This window comes from Pezoporus flaviventris, unplaced genomic scaffold (genome assembly GCF_033815535.1).
Source record: "Pezoporus flaviventris isolate CSIRO_AGI_PZ_B2104156 unplaced genomic scaffold, CSIRO_AGI_Pfla_v1 ptg000006l, whole genome shotgun sequence".
Taxonomy (NCBI): domain Eukaryota; kingdom Metazoa; phylum Chordata; class Aves; order Psittaciformes; family Psittacidae; genus Pezoporus; species Pezoporus flaviventris.
In genome coordinates this window covers 10121447-10146703 of record NW_026892554.1, presented here as the reverse complement: position 1 = coordinate 10146703, position 25257 = coordinate 10121447, and the positions used below count along the sequence as shown (strand labels likewise).

General features: G+C 41.3%; 2 protein-coding genes across 5 annotated transcripts in view; one reads left to right on the top strand and one right to left on the bottom strand.

The window, feature by feature from the left end:
* The window catches only part of SH3GL3 (SH3 domain containing GRB2 like 3, endophilin A3), a 49692-nt gene extending 42936 nt beyond the window's left edge, over window positions 1-6756 (top strand). The window contains exons 7-9 of the mRNA XM_061446840.1: window positions 388-491; window positions 1720-1847; window positions 5958-6756. Coding sequence (XP_061302824.1) covers window positions 388-491; window positions 1720-1847; window positions 5958-6163 — 438 coding nt within the window. The 3' untranslated portion in view covers window positions 6164-6756. The remainder of the gene's footprint in view (window positions 1-387; window positions 492-1719; window positions 1848-5957) is intronic.
* Window positions 6757-8602: 1846 nt separating this feature from the next.
* Window positions 8603-24635, bottom strand: LOC133265914 (lamin-L(III)-like). 4 transcript variants are annotated; one of them, XM_061446834.1, is made up of 12 exons: window positions 23931-24635; window positions 19490-19646; window positions 18292-18417; window positions 17214-17384; window positions 15752-15877; window positions 15426-15646; window positions 14504-14726; window positions 13733-13840; window positions 12771-12887; window positions 12576-12680; window positions 12376-12446; window positions 8603-10219 (listed from the first exon to the last, which is right to left on the bottom strand). In XM_061446834.1, exons 1-11 carry the CDS (start codon window positions 24326-24328, stop codon window positions 12405-12407), a joined length of 1794 nt encoding a protein of 597 aa, XP_061302818.1. In that variant the 5' UTR covers window positions 24329-24635; the 3' UTR covers window positions 8603-10219; window positions 12376-12404. The 4 variants fall into 4 exon arrangements, with proteins under 4 accessions (XP_061302818.1, XP_061302820.1, XP_061302819.1 ...); XM_061446836.1 differs by lacking the exon at window positions 23931-24635 and adding an exon at window positions 19856-20359; XM_061446835.1 differs by lacking the exon at window positions 12376-12446 and having other exon boundaries at window positions 23931-24633.
* Between the last annotated feature and the right edge of the window lie 622 nt (window positions 24636-25257).

The following is a 25257-nucleotide window of genomic DNA, read 5'->3' as shown; positions in this document are numbered from 1 at the left end:
CTGAGTCATAAGAGCTCTCGGAGTGTAATTTCTTCCAACATTGCTGATCAGAAAAGCCCCACTTTCACCTGCTAAGGGGTCATGTCCTTTTAAATGTTTCAGGTTTGGGTGTTGACAGACAGCTGGCTTGGAAGTTGAAAGCAGAGGGGATTTGCACATTGTGAAAGGAAATGACTCAAGGGCCCAGCCCTGAGTTAGTGAACTAGAAGTTACACCTCAGTTTTGTTCAGTTTCCAACTGGCGATTTCTTTGATAGAATCACATATGCTCTTTTTCAATAGCCTCCAGAAGGTATCATGGTCTTCTGAGAATACTAGGTCTGTTTGTTTATCCTTCAGCTAAATGTACTGCAGGTTCCTTACAGCTATTTTCCTTTCTGTATTTCAGGTAGAACAAGTTAGCCAGTTGGCTGTGTTCGTAGAAGCAGCCCTAGATTACCATAAACAATCCACAGAAATTTTGGAGGATCTGCAGAACAAGCTGCAAAACCGGTGAGACTGAACCCATCCAAGAATTTTGGACCTCTTTTGTAGCTGAGGTTCATGAATATGAGAAGTCACTGAAGCAACAGATCTTGTAGCACCATCTCACAGATGCACGTTTGCTGTGTTCTGTGCCTTATTGGACTTCATTGTATTAAATCGTTGCCACCTGGCAACCTCTTGTTGCACTGTGAGCCTTTAATATAATGCAGAACTTGCCCAGAAAGCTTTGAGTGTGTGCAAAATCTCTCTCTCACATCTGTGGAGGTTAATCAGGACAGCCTCCGTTTGTTTGTGAGTTTATTTAAACTTGCATACTTCGAGATGTGTTTTGGAGGCTTTGCTGGGGAGTTGGCCTATTTTCAGTGTGATTGAGGGGTATAACAAAATTCTGCCAGCAGAGTAAGGAAATAGCCAGCTGGCGAGGAACATAGCTGTGGTGTAGTGCACTTATGAAAGTCCCAGATACTTGGTGTCATCCTAACAGAAGAGGAGAAAATACTGTTGTCATCAACTTGTTACACTTGGTGAGCAAGAGACCTAAATGACTTGAGTGTCACCACAGTGTAGGCTAACATAACAGTTGTGGAGCCAAGATAACCATTTGTGGCATTCCTGGTATCAGAGTGGATGTGGTGGCTCTGAGTATTAGCATAGGGATTAGCGTAAGTGTAGCTGTGTCTGTAGATACTCTGCACCATCCATCCCAGCTGGAGGGGCTAGTGGGACACGGAGCTCTCAGCTGGGCCACATGAACATGCAGAAAGAGGTATTGAGACAGTTGTGCTGACCAAGTGGTTGTTTCCCATTTTCTCTAGTAAAAAGGCAATGTGTGAGATGCAGTCCCTGGGCCTCTGTCCTGGCTGGGTTTCTGTGTATGTCATTCACAGTTGAGCTTTCCAGAGACCTCATTCCTGGAACTTCTGCTGAACTCAGTGGCAGCTGTGGATGCTCAGCACTCCTCAAACTCAGGCTGTTAAGCTTTATGCCTCTGTCAGCAGGACCAAAGCATTAAATAAAATAGGGACTTGCTGAAATTCAAATACTGCATGAGAATTGAGCAGCTTTTAATGAATAAACCTTCCCACCCCCTACCCCAAGCGTAAGATCAAAAACAGCAGAAAGTTGCAGGCTTTTTCCCCACCTTTCAAACACCAAAGCACTGAACTTGAGTTTATGCTCTGAAATTACTTCTACCTTCAAGGTAAGTCTCTTGCCATTCTTCTCTGTGTTCCAGAATAAATGTAGCGTCTAGTCGGCCTAAACGTGAATTTAAGCCAAAGCCTGTAATAACTACAACTCTGGAAATTGGTGATAATCAGCAGCACAATGGGATTGCCTATAGTTCGTCCATAAAATCATCAGGTAAGTCTATGGCCACAGAATTAACATGTCTACGGATGTCTGTGAAATTGTTCCTCAAGATATTCCTTGTACCATGAGAACCGCGGAGCCATGAGGCATCAGTATCCATGGATCTGACTCCAGTTTGTTTCCCAGATTTGGAAATGGAATTGTGAAACAGGTTCCTCTCAACACTCTCTCACCCATCTGAAGCTGAGTTGTGGCATTCTGCTTGGTCTTCCAGGTTCTCTGCGTTGCCACTGAGGGTGGGAGGAGGGAGAGGGTGTGAGGCACTTGCAGAAAACACTTATTTCTTGCAGACAGGCACATAAGGTGGATGTGTTCAGCACTGTCTGGAATACCTCCAGATGCTAATTTCTCTCCATGGTCTGAGACCAGAAATGATCAGTTTGGGATCTTTAGTATTAGCCATGTAAAATTCAGTGAGGTGACTCCCACCCTTACTGATTTTTATTTACATGTTTTACTGTCCCCTGAGGCATGCACTGAAATGTGTGCATTTATGAACTGAAGTACTGTTCGTACTGCTATGAACTGGGTACCTGGTGTTGTGGGAGTAGGATCCTTCCCTTTGATTAGGTTCCAGTTACACACAAAAAAAATAAAAAATACATCAGCTGTTGAAAGCCCTTGAAAGCTGTGTGAATGGTAATAATTTGTCAGGTTACACCACTCAGTGAAACAGCTTTTCCTCATCTCATGAACAGAAGTGTTTTGCCCTATCTCGTTAATGGCTATAGTGCTTCACTCAGTGCTGTTGGAGTGGAAAAGAAATTAAACAACCATGAAAGAGATGAAAAGGAGAAATAGGATGTATGTAATAATTGTTGCTATGCTTGGTGTTGCTAACAGTATCAGAAAGGCCATGTATCAGGTTGTTTTCCTCCTTAAGAAGCTCTGGATGCTGTGCTTACCTCCCAGCAGGTACAACCATCAGTGACATCATTTCTCTCTTTTTCCTCTTCCTGTTTGAAAATTATCCATATGGATTTCTGTGGCGCTGCAGAGGGGTCAATATGCCCTGCTTGTAAATTGGGAAACCTTTCTGTTCCTGTTTAAAATCAGGATCATGAAACGGATTAGATTTATGGTCTGTGACTTACAAATGTGAACCAGGCGGCTCCTTAAGCAAAACTGCTAAATGTTTTAAGGTCTCCACGTGATAGGGGGGGATAACATCATGATTATCCTCTTCTTTCATTCAGAAAACTGACCTCTTCATCCTACATGAACAAGCACTTTCATTCTTAATTTCCTCTGTTTACACATTGACCCTATCAAAATGTAGACCTTTATTTTCTCTGATACTGTCACTCAAGGTAAGTAGTGTCTTAGTACAGGAGATCCATAGAAATCAACAGGGCAGTTCAAATTACACTGTGTTACGTTCAGCACAACTACCACAGCCCAGTTCTGAGTGTTGAAATGGTTTTTCCTGTGTTTCACCATAGCTTTTCAAGTTAAGTATCAGCTTCTTGGAACAGAAATAGTATTTTCCTTTGTATGGTCCCTAACACGTGGGCATTATTTACTCCTAATGACTTATACACATTTGCAGGGCTAGATTCACAAAAACCTGGTTTTAATGTTGTGAATTATTTAGTTGCTTTGATTAAGCACAGATAAGAAATCTGTGGTTTTGTTCTAATTCAGTGTTAATCTCATTAATCAGCTGCAGCTATGAGCATCATCTGGTTCATTTCAGAGCTCTCTTTAAATGCTGCATTGCATCATGCCTTTCTTTTTGTTGGTCAGGTTTGAGTATGATATGGAATACATGGATATGGTTGCCATGTGCTGGAATACAGCATAAGCATCTAAGTGTTTATTCACTTCAGCTGTGATGGAGAGACTTGGATTAATTATCTTAGCAAGCTTCCTGTTTGTGACTATTGCAGTGTTATTTTGCAACCATAATATACACAACATGGCATAGAAGACGGTGTAAATGCAGGTAGAGACAGTAACTCCGTTTGGGGAAAACAAACAAACCAACATTGAATAGCATTCTGGTTTCATCCTGTAACACTCCAGAAATCACAGACAGCTCCTTGCTTAATCTGGTTTTGTGCTGTCCAGGTTTGAGTGGTCTGGAGATTAATGACAAGTCATCTTTGAATGTGACAGTGAAGCCTGCCAGGTTAACTCCACAACTGGAGAAATTAAGGAGGTGTGCATGCTGCTGCAAATCAACATAAACCCTGTTTGCAGGGGAAAAAAAGAGAATGCAGTTTCTTTCGCTTAAGTCTCTGTAACAGGAAAGGATGTGTGAGTATTCAGCAGACAGGAAAAGCCGGGATCATGTCACAAATTCTGTGATGCTAAACAGTGTGTGTTGCAGCCTGTCAGACAGTGCTGCCCCCATTACCTATGTCAGGGGAGCTTTGTCTCATTGGATTATACAGTAGCAGCAGCTGCTTGACTCTAATGAAGACTTTGACTGATCCTACAGCCTGGAGTGAAACCAGTTGTACTGGCTATGACCATTATTTAAAAGCCTTTCCAGGCTGCCAAATGTTTCAGTTCTTTGGAGCTTAAAATGAACCAAATGTGATCCATCTCCTATCAGGTACCTCACTGTCAGAAATTAACTGACTTGCAAAAATAAATTAGCCCCATCGGAGCAGCTGGTGAAAGGCAAGGAACTTTGTCAGTTTTTCATAGCCTTCTGCTGTTGACAGTTCCAGTGGGCTGGTACCAGCCCTACCTTGGCAAAGACTGAAAATAACTTGGCTATTTTTGAGCGCAGTCAGTCTGGGTTTGCTGGGTAACTGTGGCTCATCAGCTTGCTTTTCTTCTCAGACTGTCCCAGCAAAAATATGTCCAGAACCAAGCTTTCACCTGTTTCATTCTATTGGAGTAGCTGTAATTCACTTTGTTCTGGTAACACTTGGTCACTACCCTTTGCCCTCCCCAGGCAGAGGACTAGCCCAGCAGTGTTAACAGCAGTGTTCTGGGGAGGTTTGCTGAGGGGGATCTCCATTGGACAGTTCCCTTCTATTGTTATAAAGGCTAGAACATACCAAGAAAATAGAAGAATAATTCCTACTCCTCAGTTTTAACACCAAATGTTACCCCTGATTGTAGTATTGTCAGTTAAAAAGATGCTTTTGCCTCTGCTCATTTACTGATCACCAGAACAGTTGTCATCTGGTTTCCTCAAGAGACTTCTCATAATTCCTTTTCCTACAAAATGCCTGAACAGTTACTTTTCAATAGTTTCCTACACATAACCATGATTAGCAGATTAAAAGGCATTTTTGCATGCATTTTTACCATCTTGGCTATTACATCTGTATTGCATTACCAGTTGTGTGCAGATTTATCCAGACAAAAATTACTCTTCAGGGTGCTTGCATGATTAGCCTGTGTGACAGCTGGGAGAGATGCAGGACCAGAATGTTTGAGAATTGTTGCAGTCTTCCAAATAAGACAACTTAGTATTTAAGAGGTTTAACTGCTTTAATGTAAGTACTAGAATGTTCTAGTGTTGTCAGGCTGTAATGGCAGCAGTGTGAAACCTGTTTTTCTGTGCTTCCTTTATTAATACATTTCAAACTGAAAACCTGTCAGGGCTGAACTGCAGTTGAACCTCTGACTCCAGACTGTAGGGGTGTGTGTGTGTAGGACTGACTCTGAGCCCTCTGGTAGGTATTCGTGCAGTAGCAGTGTGCTGCAGTGCAGTTTGTTTTAATGATTGTCACTTCTCCTGTTGACTCTTCTGCTTCCTCAACTCCTGCCCTTGCAATTCGTGTAGCCACCACCCCAAAGAGCCTACACTGATTTTGACAGCTGTGATTACTCAAGCTCTCAGTTTGAAATAAAAATACCCTTTTGAAAGGGAAGGCAACTAGGGATGGACATAAAATAGTGTCTGAACTTAAGGGAGAAGCAGAATTATGCTTTTAATTAATTATCACTAGTGGTATTTTTAAATGTAGAAGGACCAGATGTTACTGGTGAAATGCAGTGGAAAAATGGGGGAGGAGGGGAGGGAGGAATTTGTGACAGCAGGGCTACATCTTTGACCCATTGTTTTATGCTTAGGGGCTCTTGGGGTGCTGTGAAGCTCTATTAATATGTTTGGTTTTTTTCTGTCACTGGGGGCAGGTTCTTCAATGCACATGGATCAGCCTTGCTGCCAAGCTCTCTATGACTTTGAGCCGGAAAATGAAGGCGAGCTTGGGTTTAAGGAAGGGGACATCATAACTTTGACCAATCAGATTGATGAAAATTGGTATGAGGGGATGTTAAATGGAGAGTCTGGCTTCTTCCCCATTAATTATGTTGAAGTGATGGTTCCCTTGCCTCAGTGATTATGTCATTCAAGCTGTGAACGTGATTTCATGACTGAAATGGATTCACAAGTGTTCTGTCAGTGTGGCATTCTGTGAAAGCCTTGCTATTTGACTGACTTACTGACTTTTGTATGCGTCTTTTTAAAATGTATTTATTTTATATGCAGACAAAATTTCACCTTCCCTGACTCGTCAACCTGCAAAAAAACCCATGCCCAGTTTTTTTGCTTTGTGCCTTGAAGATCACTGTATGGAGTGTTTCCTGGTAGCTCACTGTTGCTCCAAAACTGCATTTCCTTGCTTTTATTGTTTGTGGATTTTTTTTTTTATCTTCGGCTGCAATGACTTTACTATGGAAAACCATTTTTAAAAATACTGTAAGTGAAGCTAACTGTAACCAGTTCCTAAGTTACCGATGTCATTGAGCTCTCTCCATCTATCACACTGTAATTTATTGTGAGCAAGTTAATCCATGTTTCACATTGTACGTTGACAAAAGACAAAAGTGGTTGTTGTCAATATTATGATGTTGTTGTACTAAGTACAAGTTCTCAGCATTGAAACTTCCTATAATTTACTGACCAAACTGAATAAATATTTCTGTGGGATAAGACCAGTGGTTGCTGCTTCTATTCGTTACAGTTTTCGCATTTGGTTTGGAGCTGGAGGTTGCTTTTGCTAACTATATGAGCTTTCAGTGAAGAAAACAATGCTAGATTAAAAATGCATTAATAAAGCCAAAGGACTAGTTCCCCAGCCACTGGATTTTTAATAATCTTGCTCTCTCCCTATGACTGTGTAGCATTTATCATGTCTGTTAAAATTTTCTTCTAGCAGGATAAGAAAAACATGCCTTTGACTTAAGACCAGACTGATCCTAGTGCCACAGGGTTTGTATAGCACTCCATTGACATAAATAGGTGAGTATCTGACTGTTGCAAGCAAATGAAAAGTCAATATACTTTCACTTTTTGTATTTATTTTAAATGGGGGAGGAGGAAAAAGAGAACATGAGGTGGAAAGATGGGCTCTAACTAAAACAGTGTAAAAAAGTGACTCAAGGTAGGCAGTCAAGCAATGAAGATGGTATCAGTTTGGTTTTCTGTTAGCCTGTTCTTGCTCTGCTTAGAAAATGCAGATGTAGTAATGACTGAAAATTTAACAGCCCCAGAGGAAGACGTTATCTTTGCCAGTTGCTCTCTGTCCAAGCAGAGAAGGACGAGAAGGGAGCTGAACTCTTTAAGGGCAAACTGGATTTAATTCAGCCTCAGAATTTCAAGCTCGTCTTGGTTCTGTAATCCAGTTGAAACAGCAGGCCCTAAAGCAGGATAAATTTCATGTGTATTGCAGGTGCAGTTACTTCTCCATGAAAGCAGCACAGTGGCTTTTGACTGGCTAGCAAAACCATGCATTTTGGTTTCTCTCATCTTTAGCCTTGGCTTGCACAATGGTCACAAGAGAAGCAGAGGCTTATTTTTTGCAGCTGTGGTAGAAGCCGCTGCTTAGGGCAAACCACCTCAGAATTCGGACTTGCTCATGTAAGGTAGGGAAGTTGTGGGTAAGTATGTAGTTAGCATTACAGCAGCACTGTCCTGATCTAATTTTTGAATGAAAGTAGCTACAGTGTTCTGAATACAAGATATATGGGATAATTTTCAAGGGTTTAGGTATTTGAGATTCATAGCTGCTTTTGCTTCTCAACCCCCATTTATTAGGGAGGTCATGGCAGTCATCCTTTTCCATAGCAGGCAGGAAAAGAGGCAGTGCCATCTCTCTTTTACATCACCAGATTCCCTAGAGGAAGGAATTACATACACACACACCCCTACAACAGTTTGAATGCCCAATACATGTTGAAGTAAGCAGCCTGGCATTTAGTATAAAGCTCCTGGTCAGCTACAGGAGGTGTCTTATCTTACAAAAGTAGCAAGCTGGAAGCAAGTCAAGAGAGCTATAGCCTGCTATTGATTAAAATAAAGCAGAGAGAGACATTATAGGAAGCCAACTGTCTCAGGCTTGCTACCAGCAAGCTGTGTGCACATTAGGATTTGAAAATTGATTTTTTAAAATGTGCCTTTTTAAGATTACATGCTAGAAGCAAGTTTCATAAACTGTGGTGGAGGTTGCATGGTAGGTCTCGTTTCCTGGGCCACTAATGGTATTACCGAATAAGATCCTGTACCACTACACTTTCCTATCATGACCTGCACAATAGTTCAAATACATCAAAGTTGTTGCTTAATACCATCTATTCCCTTGTGCTGTTAAAGAGGCTTCATTTGAAACAGTGAGGATTCCTCCTGCATCAAGTCCATAGCAGTTCAACTTTATTTGAAGAACAGAGTGATAAATATAAACAGGGCAGCACAGCATTTGTGACGGTTTCTTCAGCCTGCAGGGAACCTTCCCTAAACTCACCAGGTTTTATTGCTTCAAAGTCATTTGAGCCACTCAAGATCAATGAACAAACAGAACTTTATTATTTAAACTGTAAATATTAAAGTCCAAGACTGCTTTTATATACATGAAAAATCTGTTACAAAAAGTTTAAGAAATCAAGATAAATATAGAAATAGCTGCTGCCATAACCTTGCATAAGGTACAACAAGAATCCAGATCTGCTAAAATGCAAGTATTAAACCAGCATCTACTCTTGATGTCTGAAGACTAGAGTTTTTAAATAATTAACAAGAATTTAAGCTAGTATAACGAAAGCCTTATCTTAAAACTGCATCCTAACACAGAACAGGTCTTAATTTAAGACTGAATACTTTGGCATGGGAAGAGGCAGTCAAAAACCTATTCCAGCATTTGGAGAAATCCATAAGCTCAGCTACTCTTAAATAGAGCTGTGCTTTATGTGGCTCATCATCAAGGTCCTTTACCATAGAGTCAGCACATAAGCATTTTAGTAAAAAGAGGCTAGGAATAATTGAATGCAGTGACCCCAGAGGCCGACTGCCTAGTTTGAAGGCTATAGGTCGGGCTTTACATGGAATACAGCTATTCAAGTTACAATAAATTACATACTGGCCCAGTAGACAGTAGTCCCCCAACTGACCCATTAGACACACAAAGTGGTACTGCAGACTGCACAGAGATTTGGTACACAAGGACTTCAAGAGCAGATATTTTTGATGTACCTTTTAGTACAGTTGGTGCTTCCTAGGTACAATTTCTCAGCAATTTTTTTTCCTAGCCCCTTATAAAGCTGGCTCGTTGGGACTAATGAGTGCTAATATTGCTAGTTACTGTACCTTCTCTGCTGGAATGAGATGCCTTTTCACATTTACAGGGTACATCTTTCCAAGTTAAGGTTGATACAGCTGTATGTGTGATATACTGTATCTAGACATATACAATACTGAAACTGGTGGATTTCCAAGTGCTAGATTACAGGAACAGTACATTAAATAAGACAAGAATATTTTTACAGCTTGCTTTTAACATTTAAGTGTTTCATTCTAGGAAGTTCTCTAGCAGTGATCTAGACCAGTTTTCATTTCAGTATCAGGCTCTGAACAGGCAACATTTCAGGAGCACTCTTCAGGAGTGTTTTACTTTCAGCCAAGTTCAAACTTGCTCAAGGTGCAAGCTAGGATGTGGTGTGGCCCATGTAGTTTTCCCACTCAGGCCTGAAACAAATTACCTTTGGAGAAACACCATATTAGAATATTAAGAAAGCTGAGGCAGCCCATAGTCATTGTTAAGTATTTAGCATCCTTCTAGAGCATATATATATATAAGTTTTGTAAACTCTGTACCCTCCTCTGTTTCAGCAGGTTATGGAAACCACACCCTTGTCTTAATGTAAAGGTTAACTTCACATGGAGCTTGTATTCTACTGCTCTTTGTATCAGTGAATCCACAGACAGGGTCCACTATCAGAAGGTAGGAAACTTCATATTATTGACAGTATCTCTTACTAAGAGGTCAGATGGGAGGTGCAAATTCCAAGTTTCAAATACTGTATAAGATGCCAAAACACATAGTCTGTGTCACCTGGGATTGACAGTGTTTTCAGATGATGTTTTGTCCGTATTACATGACAGAACAGCTGGTATCCTCATTTTGCTGCAGAAATAAAAAATGAGGACATGAGGCTCATTAGCATGTGTACAAACATGTTTATTGCCAGTTACCTACTTGTTCCTCGTATAGGAATATGGGGAACTGCAGCATTTTATAGATTTAGTTACTTATTAATAGCAAAGCAGGTTTTCAAGAGAGGCAATACCTGAACTATACTAGATGGTTTGGGGTTGGGGGGAAAATAAAAGCTTTTAAGAATTTGAGTCCATGCAACACATGAGCCCAAGCCTTCTTTAATGAAAGGTCATCAAGCCCACTATCAGTACCTCATTAAAACTTCACTGACATGCAGATTCATGCTACTCTATTTAGGATGGTAAAAGCAGAAGCAAAAAACATGGAAGCCTTGCCTTCCTTTAAAGCACAGCATGCTTTCTTTGCATTATTTTATTGCATGCAAGAATTGAACTATTTTCTACTACGCCACCATTATTTCAGTGCTACCAATGCAGCAGAAGCTGTGTGACAAAAGTTTGATAGGAATTCAGCAGATAGGAATGACATTAAGGTTTGAGTAGAAATACTAGAATTGATTCTTGCCCTAAATGGCACACAACTGCACTGTAAAGTTGCTGATAAAACAGATTAGAGGTGTATGGGAAAAAGTTACTTTTGCTCTCCATTGCCGATTGCTGAACAAGCCATCTTAGTCAATTCAAATAAACAGACTTTAGAAAACACTTGAGGAGAAGCCCTACTCTAAACTTGAGAAGAATCTTGTATAACTAAGTCTTTTCATAAGCCTAATGCTTCCACTGGTGTTACTTCAACCATTTTGGTGCGTGCTATGTATTAAGAATGCAAAGGCCAGAATAGCATTATAGAACCTTTCTCAATAGCCTATTTAACTGGGTCTCACCCTCCTTCAGTGAGGCACTGAAAATACTGCAAGAATGGAACATACAGGGTACTGATAAGCATCCTTTAAAACAGACAGTATTGTAGTAATAGAGATTTACCCAGACTGTCTGTTTGGAAGAAGGACAAGTTTAAGAGTTAAGCAGCAGGCAGTAACAACCTGTTCTTAGGTACATCTTCAGAAAGACAGTACTAAGGTACTTATAATTTAAATTGAAACAGGTGTATTTGGAAAATATCTAGGAAATGACCTGGTGCCGTAAGATGCCAGTCCTTGTAACCGTGTAGGATCAGAGTTAGGAAGACCTATGGCAGCTTAACATGCCATGTCAGCAGGAAGAATGAATTTTTAGCTAGGCAACCCCTTGCACATAGGGCCTTGGAGCTTGTACTAGCAAAGGAGATTTGGTGCTATTTCAAGTCAAGAAACAAAAAGTCAAGTACAGCCCATAATTATTCAATTATGACCAATTTAAAGCCCTTGTATTAGTGCTGGTTTAGACTACTTCAACAATTAAAGGTACCTGACCAGTTGTACATCAAAGTACACAGGAATGTCTAATATGCAGAAGTTCAGATTTATAACATGGCTAGTCAAAAGCCCTTTGGAGGGTTTAGAATCTTTCACAGGCCATTAGAACATGCAAGTTGCAGCCAAAGGGCTGCAGGTATACTGAATACAAAACATGCTTGTTCTATTTAACTAGATTAGTTCCATTAGCATGACCTGCTTCTGTGCTGAAGTTCCACCTGGAAAGTATTGCAAGGAGTATTTATGACTGAAAAAAGACTGAGATTTACTTACTTTGCTGTGCAAAGTATTTGTTGTTCCTGGAAATAAGCTGTAAAAGAAGTGCCTCAAACTCATGTGAATTGAAGAGGGCCTTAATCAATACACAAAGAATTTTGATTTCAGCCTTTTAATACTTTTGAATGGAAATCCAAGGCTTCTTCGCTATGAATTTATCTTAACAGCCAGTCAGGGACACCATTTGGAGTGTCAGTTAAGTCGCTTCATTCCACAGAATATATTTATAGTTAATGTTTGCATTTTGTTCCTGGGATAAGAGCTTTTAAGTTCGTTAGATGTTGAGATGGAACAGACATTAAAGCTCATTTTTCAGTGTGTCAGTAATGAGACCAAATAATTAACCCAATTTGAGCATATTCAATCAGAGAATAAGCAAAACATCAACTCCACTTTTGATGCAAAGCCATGCAAGCACTATTAGTGAAGCAAGTTTTCTATGAGATGACAAGCGTGATTCTCACCATCTCACCTGCTTAAAGATGCTCACAGGAACCACTATCATGAAACCAAACAACATTTCTTTTTTCTTCTTCTTTTGGTCTGACATCAAGAAAAATGTTAGAGTTGTAGGCTATGGATAGTACTCAGGGAAGTATTTCATGCAGTAATGAAAAGAAATGGCCATTGAATGACTGTTGATAACATGTATTTAAACTTCAGGCAGCTTACCCGAGGTGGAAACTCTGTTTCACTTCCAGTTACTTCTTCATAATCATCATCTTGCTCACCACCTTCTTCCCTGGGTATCTGCATTATCTTCCTCTCTGCAAGTTCCTAGAACACAATTGAATTGCCACCAAGAATAAGAATTAAGCACAAGCAAGTGTGGTGTTAGGACAGTAGAAGCTATATACTATCACTCACCTCACCATCATCTGTGATGAGTGTAACACCAATATTATACCCAGTTCCCCAAGACTTCTGAGACTTCCAGACCAGATCACTAGGACCAGGGCTTATGCCAGCAGCTGCACCCCAGATCTGTAACATATTTAGAGTAAGCTTCTGAAGAATCTCGCTTGTAGTTAGATTAGGATTCTGTCTAGCATATAAAACTATTAAGTATTCCAATACCAGAGACAGCCAGTAACAAACCAAACTACTCTGCTCCCTGGCCAGGTTAGTTCTTTTCAGGATGACCAATAATGGTGATAATGTCTGGGAAGGTTATTTTACTGAAGACTGTAAAACAATTAGTGCAGAAAAGGCTGTTGTCAATGCCTTCTACCTGATGTAGAGGTAGCTTACTTGGACATACACACCATTTGAGCCATAGTTACAGACATACTCAAGCCAACAATTTGTGTATACAAGATAGCCTCTAGTCTTTGGTCACTCACAGATCTCTTGAGCACACTTGTACAGAATTTGGAGGATCGAGTGTAGAGTTTAGGCTCTTTGATCACTATCTAAGTGTACTTAAGAGTACAATTTTAAAGCCAGCACTTAGCTTAGTACCATGAACTGTGAGCTCAGAATTGTTGAGCTGTAGCGGACTATAGCCTTCAGTTTGCCCAACTTCTATCAAAACACAGGAGTTTGGGGAAGCCTAAAAATAAACCAGAGGATACTGATTCTGTTCACAATAACAGCACCTCCCTATCCGAGATGATCAAAGTTTAATTTAAGGTCTAGCTTTAAAGAACTATTAATTGGCATTTCAGACCAAGTTAATGCAAGGATTTGCCCTATCTCCCTCTCCATATAACAAGGATTTTTAGTTCTTTAGACACTTCAAGTTGGTTTTCCTTATTACACGAATGTCTATTGCCACCTACCATAATAAGAACAGAGCTCCGAGTAATGTTGACAAAACCACTACCTACTGTAACTACTTGTCCTGCCTGAAGAGTGAACATTGAAGGAAATTTGTATGTTGCATCTGACACACTTTCAAGATGTCGTCTTAACACCCATCCATGTAGTGGCTGATCCTGCAAGACAAGAAATTTCTGTCAGCATTACACACCAACACCATACCATACAAGTGCAAGGTTCTTTCTATACTCAAGCACTAGTTTTAGTCCCATTCCTGTAGCATACAAGAATCCGATCAATTCTGAGGAAGGCTGAAGTGGCTAATCTACTAGCCACAAGTTTTGGAACTCTGAGGATTAGTTCCAGTAATTCTGGATTTGCAAACTCAACTACTCAATTATCTAGTTAGTTAAATAAACTCCCTGCATAGAGTAGGTACTATCAGATTTACTGAACATGCTAACCATTTTAAGCATTTTTAAGTAATAAGCTGTCATTATCCGATTTACTAAGTACCTTTAGTTCATCAAAGATAAGTAGTATTTCTGGTAGCACTAGCCTGAATCTGGTGAGAAGCAACTGAAGGTATTACCAGTGTCCCTCCACCCAAAAGCACTTCCCAGACAGCCCTGTGAACAGAACACCTGCAGTACTAAAAAAAATAATAAAAATGTCAGTCTCTAGTCTGCTCTTGACAGCAGCCAGGTTAGCTGAGGAGCCCCCACTTCATCTATTTTTGGCAGTACTCTTCCCTGTTACCTCTCACTAAACTACAAATTGGTTCACAAGCAGTTGTACTTTATAACAAAGGCCATGCGGACTTGAATGAACAGCAGTACCTCGTCAGAGTTGTTTCTAAGCCTAACAAATTTCCCATCTGCATCAATTTCTTCAATAGATACATTTCCAGAAGATGAAGCATGTTGAACAGTCTTAAATCCAGTACTATGAGCTCTCTTTCTGGCTTTAATTTTCCTTTTCTTCCCATGTGGGAGCTGTCGCCCTTGACTTGTTGCTGGAGTTGCAATGCTGTGTGAAGACAGACTGGGCGACAGCTTTAGCCTAGAAGGGAGTCAGATAATATTCACTTGTACATCTGATGTGCCTATTTCTTCTCACTCCTATTCTCCCACTATAGCCGAGCCCAACAGCTTCCTATATCCAAGATTTCCATCAAGTCTTGAGTAAGATTTTATTTTTACTGGCAAAAGTAGCCAAGTATCCTCTTAAGTCTGGAAGACAGCCCCAGCCCTAGAGTCCATAGCAAGCTTCTGCTGATAAGAGATTCCCAACTGCAGTAAGTATTTCTTTATAGTCTCTACAGACACAGTCTTTAGTGGAAGTAATTTTAAGTTTTTGACCCTTCTTAGCATATATTAAGAGTTCATGTTGTTCTCACCAGACAGTGTCTGGATAGTTTGAAGTTGATACAATCTCCCATTTCATTCATGAGGCTTGACCACTAACTTTGATCTATCTCTAGGATCTAGTAAAAAAAACTGAGAAAGTTGAGGGATGTCTGATGGACCTTTGAGCTTTATCAGCTGGGTTTATCAAATTACTTCATTTTACTGCCCCATGTGGTAGATGGGAATTATAAATACCACCTACAGAATACTATACTTCAAGAACTAAATTACAGCACTAATGATATACTTTGTATTTACTTCCTGCCTCCTTCACATTCTGAAGAATATATGGTGAGTTAATGTAGAGATTCTGGATGAAAAAAGTTTGTATGTATATCTTCTCATAGCCTACCTCTGTTCCTCTCCTTCCAGCATCTTTCTGTAGGCATTTATTTCCAGATCTAGAGCTAGTTTCACATCTAGAAGATTCTCATATTCTTCCAGCTGTGTTTGTGCCTGCTGCTGGACTTGCATGATTTCTTTCTCTTTTTCAGCCAAACGTCTCCTGTTGAGATCACGATCATAATCCAGCATCTCCTGTAGCTCTCTTATTCTGTTCTCCAAAGCAGCATTCTAAAATTACGGGGATGGAAAAAAAAAAAAGAGTTAAAATCATAACTGAAAATTAGAGAAGAGGCCCATATTTTGAATTGTGTATCTAAATTAAAGTGATTGTACCTGGCTTTGAAACTGATGAACTTGAGATGTCAGAGTATCAGCTCTCAGCTTTGTTTCCATCAGCTCCTCCCGAGCAGCATTGGCAAAGTCACTATTTTTTGCTGCAGATTGCTGGATATTCTCCATCTATGGATAAGTCACTATTAGTAATGAGTTGCTTACAACCATGTATTTTTAATAAGAAAGGAAAACCAAGTGATTTCCAGCTCTTACATCTGGAAATAATTATGTTCTACTTAAGTGTGCAGATACCAATAAAGTCCAGGTCAGAAAGTTTTTCATTGCTTTTCAGGGAGGTTTACACAAATTTGACATTCATGTCAGAAAAAGTCAGCAATAATCAGGTAGTGAAAATTGCAGGATTAGGATATTTCAGTTACAGATGCATGAAGACTTTGTATAGATATTAAGTAAATTGATTCTCCTGAAGAAAAATGGGGAGTATGTTCAGAAGCTGCTTGTCAAGGCATGAGGCTACAGGATATTAGGTGTGCTTATCAAACTATTCCTCTCCCCCCAGAGCTCTATTTCTTAAACAGTTCCTGCATTATTATAATCAGCACTGAGCTATTTCTAGAACAATTCAGTCTTGACTTGTTCCAAGAAAGGATAAATTAGAGCCATGCTCCTACAAAATAAGCGCTCAGAATTTCCAGTGGAAACCTGGACAGAAGCATCCAAAGGAATTCACTGAGTTGGCATAAAAGTTGGGGGTGAAAAAGCTGGAGAGAAAGCCAGAAGAACCAGGAAGAAGTGAACATGTGTAGTTGTTCAAAGTAGCAGATCATATGATTCTGCACTGGAGTATTAAAGGCGGCTTAAGATAACAATACTACACACTGCAATCAACCCAGAAACCCCTGGTATCTTACCCATCCAGAATAAGTATAAGCTTAAGTAATACTTTTTCCTGTGCCTGTGGATAACGCTGGGAAAACAAGTGACAAACCAGTTCTGAGAAACTGTCAAACCACCTCCACATCCACCTTCTCCCCCTTACCCAGTACTAGCAACTGAGAAGGGACAAAAAGTGCTCTTGTAGAGCTGTAAGAATACCTTGTTTCCTGCATTTTAGTAAAACTTTAATCAGTAGATCAAGTTTTATTCAAGAACACTGAAATTACTTAATACAAACATAGCACACCTTGTTCCTGGATTTTTCAGACAAGCTCTGAGATTTGTCAGAAATCTGAATTATGATCAGCTCCATCACATTAGCTATTCCTAATCATTCCCCAGACAGACTATATTTCTGCTTGAACCAGTTTTGTTTGGGACCAAATGTTTGTAGAGGTTCTGTTGTCAAACTTGACACAGCTTTGAAGATCCGTAACAGCCTATGCCAAGAAGCTCCACACTGAATGCAAGGGCTCCATCAGTCTTGCATCATACTATATTGTGCGACTTTAATCGTATCAAGGTACGGAGAACTTAAGATATATTTGCATTTCTACAGACTCACTTTTGCATTGAATGTTCTTTCCAGTTCCTCTTTGTATTCTTGAATTTGCTCTTCATGTTGTTTTCTGAGCCCCTGCAGAGCATCTGAGAGCTTACTCTCAAATTCTCTCCTACGGCCAGATTCTATTTCTGCTATCCTGCTCTCATGGATTCTTTTTGTCTCCTTGAGCTCCTAGAAGAAGAAATTTCTCAGAGAATAAGCAAGCCAATACAGTTTGATTTGAGACTGAACTTACTATACCATCTTAACAAGTCATCAGGTATTGAAGCAGATTTATCACTGAGTTCACAGTAATCCACCTTTCTTTAGACCCTGGATGTTCATCCATTAGGTCAGGTACTTCCACCTTGCTAGCTGCACTGGGCTGTTGTGCTAACTCACTGCCAAAATTGCTTAAGCTAATAAATGCAGTAGTTAGTATTTAATTTTAAGACTCACTCCTTGGACTAGATGGCTTTTTGTGCTTTTCTTCACTTAGAACACATGCATATACACTTCAGTTTCTTTAAGCACTGTTACCTCATTTATTTTTTTAATTCATAGCAGTTGATTAGAGAATCTCAAATTCTTTATCACTTAAGCCACACAGATTCCTTTCAGTCAGAAGGAATTTGGTTTACATTCATGTTTAGTTCTATGTACCAACTTCTTACACGAAGGTTACCAGACACCTTTGATAATTGTTAAGGAAGTAGGGAACATAAATTGCTTATTAAAAGGAGATTTAACTTTTGATTATTTTAGGCTTCTAGTAAACATCTGGAATCATTTAACTGTAATATATGCATTTGCAGTTGCACAAATTAGTATACTGGAGTTGTAGTTACCTTCAGAAGTGCAGCCTGAGAAAACTGTCATATTCCAAATGCCTATTAGTACTATGCCAGGTAATATGAGCTTGTGTACCTTCTTGAAGTCTTTCTAGTTAGGTGGGTTTTATTGTCTGATGGACTGTTATAGGTTGACTCAGCTAGTTACCTTTTTAAGGATAAAGCACATCTTAACATTGCTTTTAAGTGCATCCAGGGATCACAGGCACCTAAAAAAAAAAAATCCTTGTTAATAAGCCAAAACATACATCTTCATGAAGGCGCTTCTGGAATGTCATTTGTTCCTGAAGAGTTTTCATGTGATTTTCCAGATCCACCCTCCTCAACATTTCACTGTGGAGATGCTTTTTGGTATCTTGTAGTGACAGCTCCAGCTAAAAAAAAAAAAAGAAAAAAGAAATAAAGATAGTAAGAATTAAAAGGTCAGTTTTCCAAACTAAGACAGTCAACTCACTACAGGTCAATTTCATTCCCACACCAATCACAAAACAAAGTAAAGTTGTTTAAGTTCCGTTTTAAGTTCTTATTTCAGTAGGATCAAGCATATAAGCAACTGGAAGAATTCTAATTGTTATGTAGACCAGATTTCCCCCAAGGCAAATACAGAGCAGCCCTTAATTCCACCAACTAAGTCTGACTCCTCAAAGCAGACTTATGATTAACTGTACCATCCATATACATTCTTCCCCTTCATAACACTACATATTCCAAACTTGTCACTAACTCCCAATATCATTTGCTTGACGCTTAACAAGCGAAAACCTTCAAATATTAAGGTTATATGTTGCATATGTTATAAATAATATAACAAATATATGTTAAAATATAAAGGTTATAAGTTATATATGGTTATAAACTACTGTACACTTCCAGTGCTGGAGTGTGCTGCTTTAACGATACAAGTTTGTTGCTTGTTTTGGGTTAGTTTGGATTTTAAGTTTTCATCCTAAAATTTTGATACTAGCTTCTTCAGTGATCATATTAAAAGCATGAAGATAGAAAAGCTATGTTCTTCAAAATGCATTGCTAGATTAGCAACTCAGTTCATTTTAGTACCACTAGAGCCTAAAAACCTAAATTTTTTATGTATTCTACCTAGACTGAAGCATAGTGAAGCATTAAATGCTTCCTTTACTGACATGTTAGAGACTGCTACAGGGGCTATAGCAGTACAACACATTTCAACTTGCTTTGTCCTTAGAAAAAGAAACATTACATACTGTGGTCATACAGTAAAATTAAAGGTACCAACAACAGGGGGAAGTTTTAACAGGCTTAACCACCAGTGGCATTTGCTTTCAGCAAGATCTCAGAAGTCTTTCTGCCTACCTGTCATTGCCATATGTAACAGCCTTGCCCTGCTTTTAAATCTAACTAGTTGGGAAAAAAAACAAGTAAAAGCTTCAGGAACAAAAGCAAAGTTGCAGTTCCACAAACAAGTCTTACAGTGGCTACTTGATCCTTCAATTCATGAAGGTCATTCTCTAAAGTGCGGTTTTCACTCAAAGCCGTTGCTAAGTCAGCTTCCTTCGCGTTCAGCTGAGCATCAAGATCTCTCATACGAGCCTGTGCCAGGTTTAAATCAGCTTCTTTCTTTGAATTCCTGCAAGTGAAAGTTTTACATTTGTAAGTTGCAGCTCGTGAGGGAGCAAGTTGGGTTTGAATGTGTTTACCTTCACAGGGGTCTGTGGCAGAACTGAAACAGAAGGGAGGTCAGTTAACACTTGCAGTGAGAGTACAGGGTAGGCTGTAAAACAAACCAGACAGGGCCCTCTGACAAGCATCACTTGTTTAACCAGAAAGATTTCTGACCTATTTTCCATCTCGTTTTGTGCAAATCCTATGCAGAAGCCAGCTATTTTCCACGGCATTGCAAGTGAGAGAGGGAAGGGACAGCGCAGGCCGCTGTCTCCACAGGGAAGGCCTAGTCACACTCGAAGCCAAAGCTCACCAGTGACCTGCCACCACTGAAGCCGCCGCTCACAGACACCTCCTTTCTGCAGCAAAGGCCACAACCAGCTTGCGGGCAAGGTGCCTCTTAACCACTAAAGCTCACCAGGGCTCCGAGCCCCTCGTGTCACTAACCAGGCGGGCACAGGCACGCAGACTGCCCCCCCACAGGGGGGTGCCAAGCCGGGGCACAGCTCCAGCCCACTTTCCTGAGGCAATGTCCTCACAGAGGGGCAAAGTCACCCCGCTCTGCAGCTAGAGGCAGAGCACAGCTCTGGCTGCCACAGCTCTCATTCCTCCTCCCCTGCAACCTGCCTCCTGCCCACAGCACACAGGAAGTTTTGTCCCCAGGAGGCCACCAGCCCAGCCCTGGTCAGCCCCACATCTCCAGCTGGAGATTGGCCTCCTACAGCCCCTCAGCTCCTGCCACAGGGCAGCAACCACCCCTCCCTGTGCAAGGGACCCTTCTCCCTCAGGGAGCTCTTCCCTCCTTCGCACCATAGCAGAATTATAGAGCAAGAGAAATCTGGCCTTAAGAACAGGGCCATCTTCCTGTGCAAATACACAGATACAGAGCCTTCAGGTACCACTGGTATGGTCAAACCTGCTCAAGTTGCCAGTTTTACTTGGTGCCACAGTAGAGAAATGCTGGGCCTACAGCGAGTTCCTGTCGGAGAAAGGGGTGATGCCCAAATTGCTCCAGCTTCCAAAATCCTCGCAGTTGCCCAACTAATCCAGAGTCTGACTACCTGCTCAAATCTGAGATTTGAGATTGGAAAGACGAAAGTGTTCAATTTTAGCAAAATGAGTTCTGCCAAGTGGCAGAGTTGTGACAATTCATACAATGAGTTTTCCAGTTGATAACTGAGTAGACCGGTTGGAGACAGTCCAAAGTCATTCTGCAGGACTGATCAGCTCTAGAAAGTTCAGACTGCAAGGAAAGATTGGAAAAACTAAGGGTTGTTTAGTCTAGAGAAGAGAAAAGTGACAGGAGACATAACAGTCTTTAGATCCATGAAAGACTGCTGCATAGAGGAAGGGAATCTGTTTTCCATGTCTGTTGTGGAAAAGACAGGAAGTTGCAGTCAAATTGCAGGGAGGAATATTCAGGTTTGATGTTAGGGAGAGGAAACTAACAGTAGTTCAACACTGAATCATATTGCCTGGGGGGATATTCTGGAATCTCCATCATCTGGAATTTAAGAAAAGGGTTACACAAACATCTGCTGGAAGATATGCAGGTATGGTTAGTTCCAACACAGGCCTGGGGCATGTGGCTACAGCAGGTCCTTGAAGGCCTTTTCTAGCCCTGCTACTCAGACATTGGTTGATTATGTCCTCATTCTTCATGATTTAAACCCAAATGTTTTGCTAGAAGTTATTTATTCTTTACTCAGACTCTAATAAAAAAGTAATTTTACTGAGGTAACAATGGAAATAATAATAATGTATTATAGTTTTTCTAGTATTTACAGGTTTATTTGTTTTCTTGGTATTAGTTGCCTTACTTTTGGAACCTCTGCTAACACTGTATTAGTTAAGGTATCAACAAGTACATCAATAACACCACATAATTATAATATTGACTGTTTCATCCTACAGTAATATGACAAAGTGTGTTCAGGACAAACTCCATTAGTATCTGTGTTTTAACAGTCCCCTTTCCTGATACAAGGCCTTAGCCAATTTCAGATTTCCTATATTCTTTCCTGACAATATTGTTTACAGAGAACACCGAAATGAATCATTTCATCCTTAAGTACAGCAATTTCATAAGTCTTGCTTTGAAAAGAAGACTTACAACTCTTTTAAACCAAGTTTGGGGGTCAGAACACCCCATTACTATGCAGCAAGCAGTGACAGTTACAATACTCTACAACATTCATACACGAACCATTCCAGTACTAAGCATGGCTTATTGGCTATCAACTTCAAGCAACAACTTGGAGGCACTGCCAATCACATTCCTTGTAAGTCATGATGTAACATATGCTTTATCTTGACAATTTAAATAATTTTACCAGAAGAGTTCATGTATGTTTGAAACACATTTGCCAAGACTCAGGGACATGAACAGGACTAGCAGAATTCATTCTTACTGCTTCAGCTGGCTATACCACATATGTCAAGTCAGTGGCAAAATGCATACCTGCAGTCACTAACGCAGAAACTGGTCTTGTCATTCCCTGCTGTGCTACTGTAGTTGCTTTGACCTTCATCAGGCTCTGAATTCAACCAACTGATACACTTATCCATAACTCCTCCCCAAACATTTTTGGCCTACTTTCAATTACCACTGTGTAACTAGTAAAGAAGAGGCTGAAATGCAAGCACACTTCATTATTGCTGAAGCTTTACATCTCTTTACCACTGATTAATAAGAGCCAATTGTTAATGCTGTTGGGAAATTATCTGGTGACATTCCATCCTGCAAGAGTTTCAGGTTATTTAAAGGGTGTGTATATAAAGGGCATGATACCCTCAAAGTAGTTTGTTCCAAGTCATCTGAGACATTTGCAGTTAGGCAGCCCAGATAGAAAACACTTGTTAGTATTAGGAACTCAGTCTAGTCCTTTCAGAAAGCAGCATGTAGCATGTATAATTTCCTGGACTATAAATTTAACCACTTCTAAGACCAGTTACTTTAAAGAAAAAAATATTAGTCCAGAGAACTGCATAGCTGCCAAGCCTAAAGCTTTATAAACAAAGAGTTACACAAACACAATGAGCAGCAGAAAAGTTTTAAAACTGGTATTACCTCTCTTCCTTGCTGTCCACTCAAGTGGCTGGTTAGATTTATGAAACAGATTTACAAGCCAAAACCCAGCATGAATAAGACAAGCCCAAGAACTTCTAAGCAGCTGAAAACAGAAGCTTAGAGTAAAACCACATTTTATTCCCAACTAGAACAGCTACTTAAGTCTTATGAGCCTATGAAGGGGTAGCATTTGCCCCATACAAGCACTAAAAAGCTGATGCCTAAAGTTGCTATGAAACAAGCTTATAGCAAGATTTCAGGGTCTTGTGGACACACAAATTATTGCAAGTCTTTGATTGATTTAGCAGTACAATAGAGGATTAAAGTAACTATCAATGCCAGCACTTCCCATGAAGGAAGCTTATTGTGATTGGACACTTGCTCCCTCCCCTTCACTACCCACCTTCTTCCTGCCTTCAAAAGGATCTGATTGCATTGGGCCACCCTTTTGTTCCAGGCTTGGTGAGACTAGACAGCAAAGTGATTCCAGGCTCAGGATACACAGCTTGCAAGAAAGTCAAGCCTGAAGCAGCAGGAAGTTCATCCCCAGGGCATATAAATACAGACCTAAAAGCTACTAGGCCAATTTCTGTACAGTACCAGGTAAGTTAGACTGCTTACAGAACAATCTTCCCTACATCTTCCCCTCTAAGCAATGTCTGAGCTAAAAAAGCCACCCCAAGAAAGGTGTGAGCCAACTGCATATACAGATTCTTACCACCATAACTTACTAGATGCTTTCCAGCATAGTAACTTAGATGTCTATAAACACAGGTGTGGTACCAAACCCACTCAGCTATGCATTCATGGGGTACTGTTCCTATAAGGCTACCCAATACCCCAAATTCTGGGAGAGCCCCATACCCACCACAGGAAGGTGCCAAAGCAGCCTAGCAACACTACAGTAGGAGGCATTCACAGGGGTATCCCTACAGCTCATCCTCAGAACTGAATTAGGATTTCTCCTAACCCAAGACACTCCAGTCCCGCAGGGACATACCTCTGGGGTATTACTACTGCCATGACCCAAACACCCTAGAGCACTGACTCCCCAACACACAGCTCCTGGCAAGTAACAGCCCCGACCCTGCAAGAGCCCCAGAAAAGGGCAACCCTAGGTTGCGCCCCCGAGAGCTCTGCTCAGGGCCGTCAGCAGCAGCAGGAGGGCCGAGCACCGACCTGCTATGCAACTGCCGGTGCTCCTCGCCAATCTTGCCCAGCTCCACCTGCAGCGTGGCCCGCTCCATGGCGATGTCGTCCAGCGCCCGGCGGGCGTCGGCCAGTTCTGCCTCATAGCGGAGACGTAGCGTGCTCAGCTCCCGGTCCGTGCCCTCCTCCTGCTCGGCCACCCGCTGCTGCAGCACCGAGTTGTCGGCCTCCAACGCCCGCACCCGCTCGATGTAGGCGGCCAGGCGATCGTTGAGCCGCTGCAGCTCCTCCTTCTCCTGCAGCCGGCTTAGCCGCGTAGGGCTCAGCAGCAAGGCGGCGGCACGGTCCAGAGAGTGGGTCCCGCTTACCGGCGTAGAGGAAAGAGCCGTGGCCATACCAGCCTCCAGTCCCTGCCCAGGCCCCGCCATCGTTGCCGGGACCGCCCCACGCAAGACGCCCGGCGCCCGCCGCCTCCCGCATATAAATAGCCGCCAGCAGCTGCCGCGGCCTGCGGGCCGGGTGGGCAGCTTAAAGGGCTAGGGCTGCTGCTGCCGGCGCCCCGCGGCTGGCCCTCCGTGCGGGGAAGGAAACGATCTTTGCCTTTTAATTTTTATTCCTTATTTTCCACATGTGCCTTGCTGCATCCTGCACCGCACCAGTGCAATGGTGCTGCCCGGGGAGGGCGGGGAAGGAGCTGTCAGGGGAAGCCGACAGCATCTCCGCGTTTTCACAAACCGGGGCGAGGGGTCGGAGTGAAAAAGAATCCCAGCTTTAGGAAGGTGCATGACAGTGATGCTCGCACTCCAGCAGTGCTGCTGCGTCAGGGCTCCACTGTTCTGTCTGTTGGTTTTGCAGTTTATTCAGCTGGTGAAAATAAGCAAGTCCCAGCTGTATTTTGTTTTGTTGTTTGCGGGCGGTTTTACCTTTTAGGTTGGGGCTGTGGTGGCTGTCAGCCATCCCAGTGCTGCAGGGCTGAAAGCTGATGTGCAAGCAGAAGAAAAAGCGGAAGGGGAAAGGGAACCTGCAACAAGACAAACGTGAGAAGCAGTCTGCAAAGCCACACACTAATTATTTGTAAAAATCATTGGCCAATAAGAATGTTGCTTCAGCACTTTAGCAGTGTGTACTGTGACAGTTGTCAGTTTTCTCCAGTAGCTAATTACTTTTGCCTTTTCTTTTTCACTGACATTTTGGAGGGGAGCTGCTGTACACATCTCCTTCAGTATGAGCATAAAAATCTCTGATCATTAATATAACTGCTAACTATGGTGTTTGTTGCAGCAGTTACAAGAAACTTCACTTGAGAGCTTAGGTTATGTCAATAATGTGACTTCCTAAACAAAGAAAATAGCCTTGA